Source organism: Nannospalax galili, unplaced genomic scaffold, assembly GCF_000622305.1.
Source record: "Nannospalax galili isolate Female #2095 unplaced genomic scaffold, S.galili_v1.0 scaffold390, whole genome shotgun sequence".
NCBI classification, from domain to species: domain Eukaryota; kingdom Metazoa; phylum Chordata; class Mammalia; order Rodentia; family Spalacidae; genus Nannospalax; species Nannospalax galili.
Window position 1 is genome coordinate 7,092,255 of NW_008330777.1, and position 13,142 is coordinate 7,105,396.

Here is a 13,142-nt window from a genome sequence, read left to right on the forward strand (position 1 = left end):
TCTAGACAGGGCAGAAAAATATCAGAACAGGGCAATTTTCAACTGTTCATATGAGATTCCATTGTAGTTTCTTGACAAGGGCTTCCAAAAGCATACCTCTATTGGGTTCTTCCTCATTTTTCTTTTGTCTTCCAAGGCTGGACTAGTTGACTGGGAAGAATGGCTGGATACTCAGGTGAGGGTCCAGTGACCCTGCTTGGCACTCCTTTAATGAATGATGACAACCGTCAACAAGCCCAATTGTGATTATGTTTAGCAATTAGGCTCAGCCAAAGTCGGTGATAATGGTAGTTATTTCATGGAGAAGGGACTGCTGTATAGCATCATCTTGAAAAGGACCTGGAATTTAGAAGGATTTGGTGCTAGGAGCCACATATGAGGGAGAACATACGTCATTTGTTTTTCTGAGTCTGTTACTTCATTTAACAATTTTTCAACCCAGCAAACACAGATTCAGGGAGGACATTGTCAGCCCTTGTGGTTTTTCCTGTAAATTCAGTTTATTACATCCATTTTCACCACAGTGAAATAGCCTGGAACTCACTATGTAGCCTGGTCCTGAAATCAGCCTCAGTCCTGTCAGCATGTGAATGGGGAAAGAAAATGTGGTTTATATTCACAATGGACTTTTATTCAGCCATCAAGAGTAGTGAAATTGTGTTGTTTTTTAGAAAGTGGATGTAATTGGGGGTCATCATATTATGTGAAATAATCTAGACTAAGATGTGTGAAAACATGGTTTTTTTTGTTTTTTTTTTTGTTCCTGTTTGGGCTTTATGTTTCTATTATATGCATATTTTGCAACTTGATTTTCAGTGGCCGTGTTGCTATGTACTGACTTGTTTGCCTCAGTTATTACATAGGATTTTATGTTGATTGTGTATGTTTGTGTATTTTATATGTAATTTTTAGTCTTAATTGCCTTGTGAATTCAAGTCATAAGAGCAGAGTTTTATTACTATAGTGCTCTCTTGAAATTTTTTAGAAATTTCTTCTCTTTTTGCTTTTTGATTTTTATAAGCAACACTTCATTAGTGTCTTTATATTTAGGTTTGTATGTTTTTAATTAGCTTGTCTGTAACAAATACCTATTACCAAACTATAGTTGCTGTAGACTATTCATATTGCTATAGACTTCCAAGTTTTCTACCAAAGCTGTGCAATAGCTGTTTTCCCTACTCGGTGTGATTATACCGTTAACACAATTTCAATGACTTTTCAATTCTTTAACATTTTTCAGTTTGATTTATTTGAAATATTCATTTTACCTTATTATTAAATGATAGATTGACTATCTTTGCTTATGTTTTGTGATTAATAATGAAGAGATTAAACATTTCTACATTCAAATCATATCTTCTCTGTGTTGCAGTAATACTTGGCTACTGCACCCTTGAAATCTACTATTCATAATGACCTTACATAGTTTATCACCTGGCCTTCTTGTCTCACATTTATTAAGAATTCAGTTTGTTTCTAACCCTGGGAGCATTATATATTATGCTTTATTTAAATGTGAAAAATCTGCCTTAAAGCTCTGTGTAATGAGGGTTTGAGTCATAGCATTTTCAGTGTGGGACTAGGAATTAGACTTGTACAAATACAGATGGAGTGATTATCAGTGTAGGCTGCATCGTGGACACTAATGCAGCATTCCTTCCTACATCAGGGCATTCATGGTTTCAGCTGAGTTGAGACTGATATGTTTCCTAGTCCTCCCAAGACATTCTGAATTTGAAACAGTATATGGAACTTGAATACAGGGCCTCTTGTCCTTTGCATGACCAGGGTGTATACAGAACATAGAAATAGTGTAACATTCAGCAGCCTTGGTGAGGTGTTGAATTAACTAAATATGTTTTAGCTAATGAATGGCAATTCTTTTTCTAATGCTCTCTATCAAAGGTTATGTTCCAATCACATTTAAGGTTGTCACATGTGTAAGTCCAGCCTCTTTGTGTTTTGTCATCTTGTGGTCTCTCTTTCTTTTTCCTTTTGTCTTTCTTCTTTCCTTCCTTCCTTTTTTTCTTTTGTTCATTCTTCTATCTTTTTTTTTTTTTTTTTGCTGATTTTAACCTTTAAGTCTTTGTTGTCAGCTAATTGGGATGCTTGTGCCTGCTCTGTCTCAGAATTTGATACACTGGGCCAAGAGCAAAGAGATTCTAAGGCCGCTGGTATTGGGGCCTGCATCTGTGCATCTACAAGCTGAGGCTGGAGCATTGTTATTTATTGAGCCCAAAGAATATAAAAAGGTATATAAAATATAAGCAAATCTTATGGTGTCTTGGCTCACTGAAGTTTTCCTAAACTTGACTTTATGCATAGGGACTGAATAAGAATTTAAACCTTTCTAAAGTATTAAAAACAAGAAAAAGAGTCACAGGATGAGTGAGGTGTGGATTTATTAGGACCACATTTCATGTAGGTGACAACTTTTTATAACATTTAATGAGAAACCGTTGAATGGGATGGAATTTGCCCTTTCAAGTTCGGCCTGATAGTTCAAAAGTCATACTGGATCCCAAGGTCGCAGAGGCTCTTCTGTTGGAAGCATTTTAACATTAACTGAGTCAGTGTCCCTTTCATAGTGCTGCTCATTTTCCCTTTTTAGACCTCATCATTTTGTTTAGAACAGGTATGTGAGAACCTCTTACTTCAGGACTTGTAGTGTGGAGTCAGTCATTGATATGCCTTGGCACTGATAAAAACAGTGAAACTTGCTGAGCTGGTGAGGGTGGGAGTGGAGATGGAGCTTGTCCTGTGAGCAGTTCTGGGGCCCCTAGCAATCTGAGGTGGGGCCTTTCAGAAAAGGCCTGAGATACCCATGAAGTAGTTGCATACAATACCAGGGAGTGTTTAAATAGGCATTGTACCTGCTTGAGCTATGTTGTCCTTTACAAACTGCTTTAGAAACTCAGTATCTTTTGTAAGATCTCAAATAATATCTTAAATCATACAGAAAAAACAGTCTACATGATGTTGAGATGCTTCCCATAAGAAATCATGAGTGTTTGGGGTATGGAACCCGCCCTTTTTTCTCCTTCTACTGCCTATTCTGGACTTAGATTGTTACATGTCACTACATGTTTTTATTATTTGTTTCCTGGGTACTGATGATTGAACTCAGGGCCATGACCATGCTCCACAAGCATACTACCACTGAGCTACATCCCTCCCCTGGAAGTCTCACTGACAGGTTCGGACTGTTCAGCTCTCTGGCTGTCCTACTTGTGTTCTTTCTACCTCACTTCCCTAGTGCTGACATTGTAGTCATGCACCACACTTGGTTGTGTTTCACTTGGGTTAAAGGAATTTTCCAGAAAGTTCTCATGAATATGGATGTCCTTTGTCCTTTAATAATCCCCTTTCTCTTAAGGAATCCCATTATTAAAGTTATTTTATTTTTAGAAACCATGAACATGAAAAATTTTGTATTTGTGAGGAATGTTATTAGACATTGTCCCTGGTGTCAGAGACAAGCATGGGTCAGCTATTGAAAGCCTGATTTACACTTTCTGCAAGGAAGTTCAAGAAGGTGGCTTTGAGATTGGTGTGGGTGTCACTGAAGGCCCTTGCTGCCTTATATCTGAGCAGATGTGACTGCTCTTTGTTCTGTCCTTGAAATCTAAATTATAAGATGAAAGAAGACAGTAATTAGGTGCCTACAGTATCTCACACAGTGCCAAGTACTGTAACATTGCACTATCCTTTGACCTGACACTAATTCTGAAAGGCAAATACATTGAACTCATTTTGTAGCGGTCAAAACATTGATGCTCTGGTTGCTGATATTTTAGTAAGGAAAGAGAAGAAAGAAAAGATACTCATCTAAAGTATATACAAACAAGGATTCTTCAATTTTTTTGAGATGGAAATTTTACTAAGCTTATTTAAAAGGAGATCAAAATGAAGTCATGTATTTGACACAAAATGCTGTATTTTAAGTGCCCATTTAAAAATGTATTTCATCTCTGAATGTTAAGTGAAATGTTCCCTTGCAGTATGATGATGTTTATTTTTCTCCTTTTTTTTTTTGGTTTCAGAGGAAGAACTTGTCTCTTTTTCTCAGCATTAGCTTGTTATCTTTGTGGGGGACCTCCCTTTTGGGTGCCCGGTTTTACTGGATGGGAAACAAACCACCAAGCTTTTCCAACTCTGACAACCCAGCAGCTGACTCAGACAGCCTCCTGGCTCGTATGCTCACCTTCTTCTATTTGCCCACCAAGAACCTCTGGCTGTTGCTCTGCCCAGACACCCTCAGCTTTGACTGGTCGATGGATGCCGTGCCTCTCCTCAAAACAATTTGTGACTGGAGAAATCTACACACCGTGGCCTTCTATACTGGACTCCTCCTCCTTGCCTACTGTGGTTTGAAGACCCCAAGCATAGAACGAGAATGCAATGGGAAAGCTGTGACAAATGGCAAGCAAAATGCAAATGGCCATAGCTGCCACTCAGATGTGGAGTACCGGAACTCAGAGGTTAAGCCCAGCTTTGCATCCAAAGTAGAGAATGGCATTAAAAATAGCGTATCACAAAAAACACAGCTCCCTTCCACCGAGAACATTGTCGTTCTGTCCTTATCTTTGTTGATAATACCCTTTATTCCCGCCACGAACCTGTTTTTCTATGTCGGCTTTGTAATTGCAGAGCGTGTATTATATATTCCTAGCATGGGCTTCTGCCTCCTGATCACAGTGGGTGCCAGAGCCCTTTATGTCAAGGTCCAAAAGCGGTTTCTCAAGAGCTTGATTTTTTATGCTACAGCCACATTAATTGTTTTCTATGGACTCAAGACTGCGATCAGGAATGGAGACTGGCAGAATGAGGAGATGCTGTATAGGTCAGGGATAAAAGTAAACCCAGCGAAAGGTAATGTTTTATTTTATGCTTTTGCCTGGACACTTTACACTTTCAGCCTTTTTATGTAGTTGTTTCTTGCTTTAAAACACAGTGTTACAGAAGAGAACCTTTTATGTTTAACCTGTACCTTTCATTTTTAGTTTTTAAGAGATGTGCTATAAAACCAATTTAAATGCATATCCAGCATTTCATGCTTGGAATAGGAAAATATCTTTCCCTGTTTTTGATTATATTTACACAGAAGAATTAGAACTTGTGTTGTATAGAATTTTGATTGTCATAAGAGTTCAGAAAAATGTTTGGTGCACACATTTTAAAATACTAATAACATTTATCTCTTTCATCATATAATGAAAGTCAGTTTATCTCACTTAGTTCTTGTTTTCCAAGCTTTGCCTGAGGAAATACCATAAGACTTAGAAGTAAGCTGCCCCTGAGTCTCCTTATGTGTCTTAGATGTCAGTGAGCTTTGCTACGTAGACTGGGGTTGCCAAGCAGTTAGTCCATTTTTAATTTAAGATTTCTTAAGTCACTCGAGGGGAAAAAAATCTTTTCAAAATAGAATGAGAAGATTGATTGTGCCTTTCTTTATTGCTTTTTGTGTAGAAATTTATTTTAGCAAATCTCAAAATCGATAGCCATAGCAGAAACTAGCTTCCCCTGAAGCAAAAGTGATAAGGCAAAAGCTGTTACCCCAGCTTGCAGCATTCCAATACTGCTAGAAACTAGACAAATGGAGTTGAAATTGTGTATTTTTTTTTGCTACAGAAACATGGCATAGTAAATAGTGCCAGATAATCTCTGTTCTTTATAAGTCATTTTTACTTGGTCTTTAAATTATGGCTATTTGTGCAGCATTTGAACCGGGATTTTTTTTTTCCTACACTTTCCAACACAATTCTGCATCGATATTCAAGTATCAAAGGGGGAAATGCTTCCAAATGTATGAAAATGATCTATTTGTATATATTAGGATCCGTTTCCAAAGATCAAGATACCCTGAAGTGAATTTGGCATCCTTGTCTAATTAGCTCAAATTATGCCAAGACTTTAGTTGAGTACATACACAACTCTTTAAGCCAAGGTATTATATCTGTTTATAACTTTTAGTAGATTGCATAGATTTATTTTAAATGGGAATAGAAGCAATAGAGTTAGGGTAGTCCATGCCATGTAATTCTTTAATTTCCTTTGAAAAATCATGGCCATGAGGCTTTTCTATGTAGTGAATATTCCTTGAACTCATATCTTATAAATATTGTCAATTGGTCATTGTGGTGCATGACTTTAATCTCAGCATTCGGGAGGCAAGAGGCAGGGTTGGATCTCTGAGTTTCAGGCCAGCCAGGACTCATAAGACCCTGCTCAACAAAAAAATTTTTTTGCAGTTTTTGCAAAATGCATTTCAACTAGCTTTTCTTTGGTGGCAGATATGAGCATAGAACATGTGTATATTACTTGTTTATTTCCTTGTATTTTTTGATTCATTTATTTTTATTTTGCATGTATGAGTGTATTGTTTGCATATGTGTAAGTGCCCCATGTCAGGCAATGCCCACAGTGGACAGAAGAGGGCATCAGATCCCCTAGAACTGGAGTTACCAATGGTTGTTAGCTGCTGTGAGGGTGCTGGGATTCGATTCTGGGTCTTATGCAAGAACAGTCAGTGCTCTTGATTTGCTGAGACATCTCTCCAGCCTCTATTTTCTTATCTTTTTCTTAACTTAAAAAAATATTTTATTATTTTTATTTTATGTGTATGAGTGTATTGCCTGCATGTAAGTAAGTGCACCCGTGTCGTGCAATGCCACGGAGGTCAAAAGAGGATTTTGGATTCCCCTGGAACTGGAGTTAAGGACAGTTTGTAGCCGCCATGTGAGTGCTGGGAATTGAACCCAGGTCCTCTACAAGAGCATTCAGTGCTCTTAACCTCTGAGCCATCTCTCCAGCCCATTTTCTTATCTTTTAAAACTGATGTATGTAAGGAATTATAGTCCCCTAGCATATTATTTACATGACAGTGCTGTTCTGAAGACTTATTAAAATTTTTGACTAAAATTTCACATTAAGCTACTGTTACAAAGGGTTCAGATAACCAGGGCTTTGGTAAGAGAGAAGCTGTATTCTTTCATGTAGCAATCTGAAAGTATGCAGCTCAGAACTGATAAGATGGCACTGTGGCCTTTTGGGATCCTTGTTTTTTCTTGTTTGTTCTCCTGCCATCTCAGTGGGGTCACCCCACCCAAGTGGTCCAAGATGACTCACTCTCACATCAGCACTTCAGCTGATAGGAAAAGGGGGAGGAAGGTTCACATGTGGGTGTTCCTATTTTTAGACATACCATGGAACTTGCACACACTGTTTGTTCAGAGACCATTGTTGAATGTAACTATGAGAAAGACTGGGAACTGTTATTAATGGAAGTCAAATATCCAGCCAAATTATATTACTTCAAAAGCCAGGGAGGGAAATACTCAGATGCCAAGGTCAAAATACCCGTCTTAGACACAGAGAAAGTAAAAACACATTTTTCAGCTTTTCAACTACTTTGATGGCTGATGGTTATGATTCCAAACACAGTGTTTTGGGGGCATAGTTAAAATGTTTGTTATTTCTTCATCATTACAGTCAACTAACTATCTATTAAGCATTTTCTTGCCATACCTTTTTCCCAGCACTTGACAAGTAGCATAGGATTTAGGCTCTCCAAAAGAGATTAGTTAAATGAATGCAATAACCAAACAGAAGTAAGACAAGTCCCCTGAGCCTGGCCTACCTCCTGATTACTGAGTCTTAAAAGGTGACTATCATACCTGGTTTTATTTTAAAACTCTTTCTGAACATTTCATACATGAGTACTATATTTACATCATTTTTACCATTCAGTTTCCCCCTCCAGCTCCTCCTGCCCCTCTCCTCAAGAAATCCCTCCCTTTTAAGTTCCTGGCCTCTTCTTTTACTATTACTGCTACACATAGACAGAGAGGCCCCAAGTGACTGGAAGATGAAGATGTCTTTTTTTGCCCCATCTACTTGGACACACTTCAGTAAAGCCTTTTTATTGAAAGGTAGACCTTTTGTATTTTGTTTTGTTTTTGTGAGGCAGGGTTTCTAGGTAGGTCCAGCTGGCTTGGAATTCTCTATATAGACCACGCTGGCTTCAGTCTCACAGAGATCTGTCTGCTTTTGCCTCCTGAGTGCTGAAATTAAAGACGTGAACCATCACACCTAGAGCTGAAGGTAGATCTTTTTTTTAATTTAATTTAATTTAATTTTTTTAGACAGGGTCTCCCTGTAGCCCCAGCTGCCCTGGAATTCACTATGTAGACCAGGCTGGCCTTGAACTCACAGAGATCCTCCTGCCTCTGCCTCCCAAGTGCTGGAACTAAAGGCGTGCACCACCACACCAGGCTGAAGTTAGATCTTCTTATGGACTATGCTGTAGGAGAATTCCGTGAGATTTTTTCCTCTCCTCCTCTCCAGAGCCAGGAGAAAGGGAAACAAATCAGCAGGTCAAAATTGCCAGTTAACTGTTCGTAATAGTTTTGATTGCTGTGGCTCCTGTTTCAGAAAAGCTCAGTTTTGTTGCAGATCTTTGGATGTGCCCATATCTACAGATTTCAGAGTGCTGGTTGTTCCTATTATAGAAGTTAACTGATGACTCCATGACAAGTTATTGTGTTCAGTTTGTTTAACTTTTCTTTTAACGATATAGGTGACCACTTCCAATCTCTTTAATGTCTGAGCTCATACTCTGATTTCATTGTTGTAGCCCTTAAGTTTACACTTAACCACCACCTCATGAAAATAACATAGCTATACATGTGTGGCATTCTGTACTCCACAATCTTCTGCTTCTCATTTCTTTCAAAGTAAAAGCATACAATCACAGAGAAGACCTTGTGTGTCAACCTTTCCCTCTGCTACTCCATTCAAAGCCTACAGGCCCCTTCCATACCTTCTATGAGTCTGGTAAGCTCCAACGGCGAACTGTAGCTTTGCCATTGCTGCTGTGTGTAATGTGTTTCCCCAGATGTTCTCGCTGTGGTACACTGTGTCTCCCTTAGGCCTTTGAACTAGGTCACATAATAAGTATACTGTTTCATGTGTCAAAAAATCACAGATACCAAGGCTGGAGAGAGTAAGTGGTTAAGAGTGCTTGCTGCTCTTCCACAGGGTCCAGGTTAGTTCTCAGCACCCATGCTGAGTGGCTCACAGACGCCTATAACTTTAGCATCAAAATATCCAACACCCTCTTCTGTCCCCTTGGGCACTTGCACACATGCATACACATAAATAATAGAATAAATCTTTAAAAAATGGCAGCTGCACCTCTCTTTATCTGGCATTCCCCATCTTCTTTACATTTTACATTTTTCTCATAGCACTTGTCATGATTTGAAATACTATGATTTATATATCTGTGTTTTTATGTCTAAATCCATTGTCAGCATATAGTAGACGACAAGGTGGATGAACGCAGGGATTTTCACACTTAAAATGAAAGTGTGAAAATAATATTCAGTTAGTTCCTTATATTCAGTTAGGGGCATGGCACAGTAAAGTATTTGGTTTGTAAGCAGAAGGACCTGAGTTCCATGCCTAGAACCTATGGAAAATGCCAGAGCTTGATGGAAAATGCCAGAGCTTGAAGGCAACTGCACTTGTAATCCCAGAGCTGCGGAGGCAGAGACAGGAAGATTCTTGTGGCTCCCTGGCCAGCCAGTCTAGCCCAGTTGGTGAGGTGCAGGTTCAAGAGAGACCCTATCTTTAAGGAGATAGATGGTGTTCTTGAGGATGACACCCAAAATTGTCCTCAAGCCTCCACATGTGTGTGTACACACATGCACTTGAACACATACTCATAAATGCCCCAACACATACACATGACAGAAATGCCATATATGGAATAATAGCAGTGCCTGATAGAGGCACTTGAGGAGAAAAACATCAAATGGCAGATGTCACTTCCATCTTCCTTCTGGAGTGTTTTTTTTTTTTTTTTTTTTGTCTTTTTTTTTGAGACAGGGTCTCCTCGTAGCCCCAGCTGTCCTGGAACTCACAGAGATCCGCCTGCCTCTGCCTCCCAAGTCCTGGGATTAAAGGCGCGCGCCACCACACCCGGCCCTTCTGGAGTTTTTATGATCAGTTTAGAGGTAGAATGTGTGAGAATGAAATAAGGATAAATTGAAATCTTTTGCTGTAATGAATCAGGTACTGAAGAGTGCTTTATAATCACATTGATAGGACTTGGAATGGCGTTAGTTTTGTATTTCAAGACTGCTATCTGACATGTGCTTCTGTTTTGAGACAAAGTTCTTTTAATCCAGGTTCCTTATATTTTTCTGTTTGTAACATGCTTATAATTCTGACTTGTTACTTCCTCAGTAATTTTGAGACTGATAATAATCTTCCGTATGGAAGACTTTCCTTAATCTTTTGTGTTATTTGAGTCTAGTAAAAGATTAGAAACCCTTTAAAGTCTAATTCAGAATGTTTTCAGAATTAGACTTTTCAGTGTTCAGAGACTACAGATTGAGTTTGTTTTCTTTCTTTCTTTGAAGACCTTTGAAAATTTTGGAATACTTTAGTCTGTCATGTGCCATTATAAAATACGATTTTAAGCTTCATGAAGCATTATGCATTAAAACTGCTGCCTTCTGTAATAGATCCTGTAGACAGCTGCCAGTCATTAACTGATTGGATGCAAATGATGATGGTTAATGCCTGTCAGAGTGACTGCTTCTAATTCATAGTTTAAATCTGGATAGTAGAGAAATACAGATTTAGATGCTATAAACCACAAGTCCTGCCTCATTATGTGGCAGATAATGTCAAGAAAATACTGGACATGGTTGATTACTGTCATTGCTGGTTTCACAATGACTCTGAATTTTCCATGCTATGCAAAGACGAAGCTTTCTATGATGACTGCCTTATTGGATAAGACACATTGTGTTTTCTTGAAAGAATTAATTTTTAATGCAATATACTTTGTAATGTATTTTGATGAATATTTGCTTGAAAAAAACATTATTTAATTCATTGCAAAGCAGTTAAATGCATGATTTCTTCTTGTTTGGTCTCTGGTCTCTTCTGGTCTCCATGTATCCTTCTCTGTGTGGACTTTGACAGCACGGATGTCTGCTGCCCTGGCTGTCAGGGCTTTACAGTTTGTTTGTCATTTCCTGTAGCTATCACTGTCTCTCTCTGCTATGGTTTTTGCCCCCTCCAGATCCTGTCTTTGTTTTCCATTCTAGTATCTAGTGCACTGCTTGCTATATAAGTGGGTGGAGTAGAAGTGGTATCAATAAATGTATAAGTAACTTTCTAAGTTGTGTTTCCTGTGACCTGTCTCTGTGAGATATTTCCCCTCTGGGGGAATCTGCCAGCATCTCAAACTTAACACCTCCCAACTATTTACAAACTTCCTATTAATAAATCCATGGAAACATAATAATAGAGTTATTAGAGATAAACAGAACCTGTGAATACCTATACATACAAAAGTATGACAGCATGTATGGCCACCCACCTGGAATGCTAAAAGGCATTCAACAATTTGAAGTTACAGTTAGAGATTCAGTATTCAGACAGTCCACTGGGACTGAAGATGTAACCCAGCTGCAAGAGTGCTTTCCTATCATGCAGGAAGCCCTAGGTTTGCTACCCAACACTGCATAAACTGGGCATAGTAATCCCAGTACTCAGAAGATAGAAACAGGAAGATCATAAATTCAAAGTCACCCTCAACTATGTAGTGAGTTCAAGGCTAGCAAGGGATATATGAGACTGTCTCAAAAAACCCAAAACAAATATATAAAGAAGTGTTCTCTGGGCCTGGGGAGATGGCTCAGTGGTTAAGAGCACTGGCCCCTGTGGCAGAGAACCTGGGTTCAGTTCCCACCACTCATATGGTGACTAACAATCACGCATAGCTACAATTCCATGGGATCTGACACTCTCTTCTGGCCTCTGCAGGCATTGCATTCTATGTACATGGAAACAAAACATCCACAAGCATAAAATAAAACTAAATTACTTAAAAAGAGTTCTCTGTCAGTTTAACAAGCATGATTACTTTTTAATTGTTTCAAAGAAAATTTTAAAATAGTTATGAACAATTAATCAGGTTTACTTTAATCTGAGGAAAATTTCATAAGCTAAATTTGGTTCTTAATGCCTGTTTCTAATGCAAGTATGTGAAATGTAGTTCTAAAAGGTAGATATAAAATGGTTCTCATGTTTAAAGCTGTCAGTTCAAACATTCTACATACATTCTTCCCAAAGTAAATGAGAATATCTATGCACGTATAGAAAAATAGAGACATGATAGCATGCATCCCTTCCTCCGAGTCTGCTTTGCTTTGTGGATTCCTACTTTCCTGTAATGTATAAACTTTAAGATGGCCCTTCCATTTCTTCCAATTAATACATTCATTCAAGAGATTCTTTAAAATTTTTATCCAGTATATTTGTTGATTCAGTACAAAAGGATGTGTTTTGGTATCTATGGAATCGTAAGGGATCATTCTTTGTACTGGCAGTTAGATTTGAAATTTGAGGTGTTTTGCTTTAGATTACAGCGGTGATTTTTAAATGATTTTCCAGCAAAAGAAAAGAAAGTTTTTAGAATAAGCTAAAAAGCACCAGTGCCACCTTAGTTAATTAACTCACTGATGTGATGAAATACCAGACAAAAGCAACCTAAGGAAGGATGGCCTGCCTTGGCTTGAGGTTTGTGGCTATCATCTATCATAGTGGGAAAGGCCTGGTGTTAGGAAATCAAGACTGCTGGTCTCATTAGATACACAGTCAGGAAGAACAGAGTAGTAAATGTTGATGGTTAGTGTATACTCTCCTAATTTAGTTTGGGAGCCCAGTCCATGAAATGGTACAGACCACATTTAGGGGTGTTCTGCTCAGCTCAGTCATTCAGTCTAGGAGCTCCTGATTAGACATGCCTAGACGTTTGTTTCCATGGTGATTCTAAATCCTGTCAGGTTGACGATCAATATAAACCATTACAATATACAAAATCAAATGGCAGAGATTTAACCCTTATAAAGCACAAGAGGGTAAAAGAAGCTCATTTCTTAATTATAAGTTTATAGATAATGTCACAAATATAACACATTTTCAAGAAGACAAATACAATATGCTTTTAAAAAACAGAGTTTTAGCTCTTTTATGTATAGGAAGCTATTGTGATTGTGAATTTCAAAGAAAATCGTTGGTAATATATGGCTTGAGCATTTCAGATTTCTCATCTGAAATGC

The 13,142-nt window shown here is 38.3% G+C and overlaps 1 protein-coding gene across 2 annotated transcripts in view; it reads left to right on the plus strand.

Annotated features, from left to right (window-relative positions):
* The window catches only part of Tmtc2 (transmembrane O-mannosyltransferase targeting cadherins 2), a 507,640-nt gene that overhangs the window by 253,607 nt on the left and 240,891 nt on the right, over positions 1-13,142 (plus strand). For both annotated transcript variants that reach the window (XM_008852327.2, XM_029555737.1), the window contains one exon: positions 4,044-4,872. In XM_008852327.2, coding sequence (XP_008850549.1) covers positions 4,044-4,872 — 829 coding nt within the window. The remainder of the gene's footprint in view (positions 1-4,043; positions 4,873-13,142) is intronic.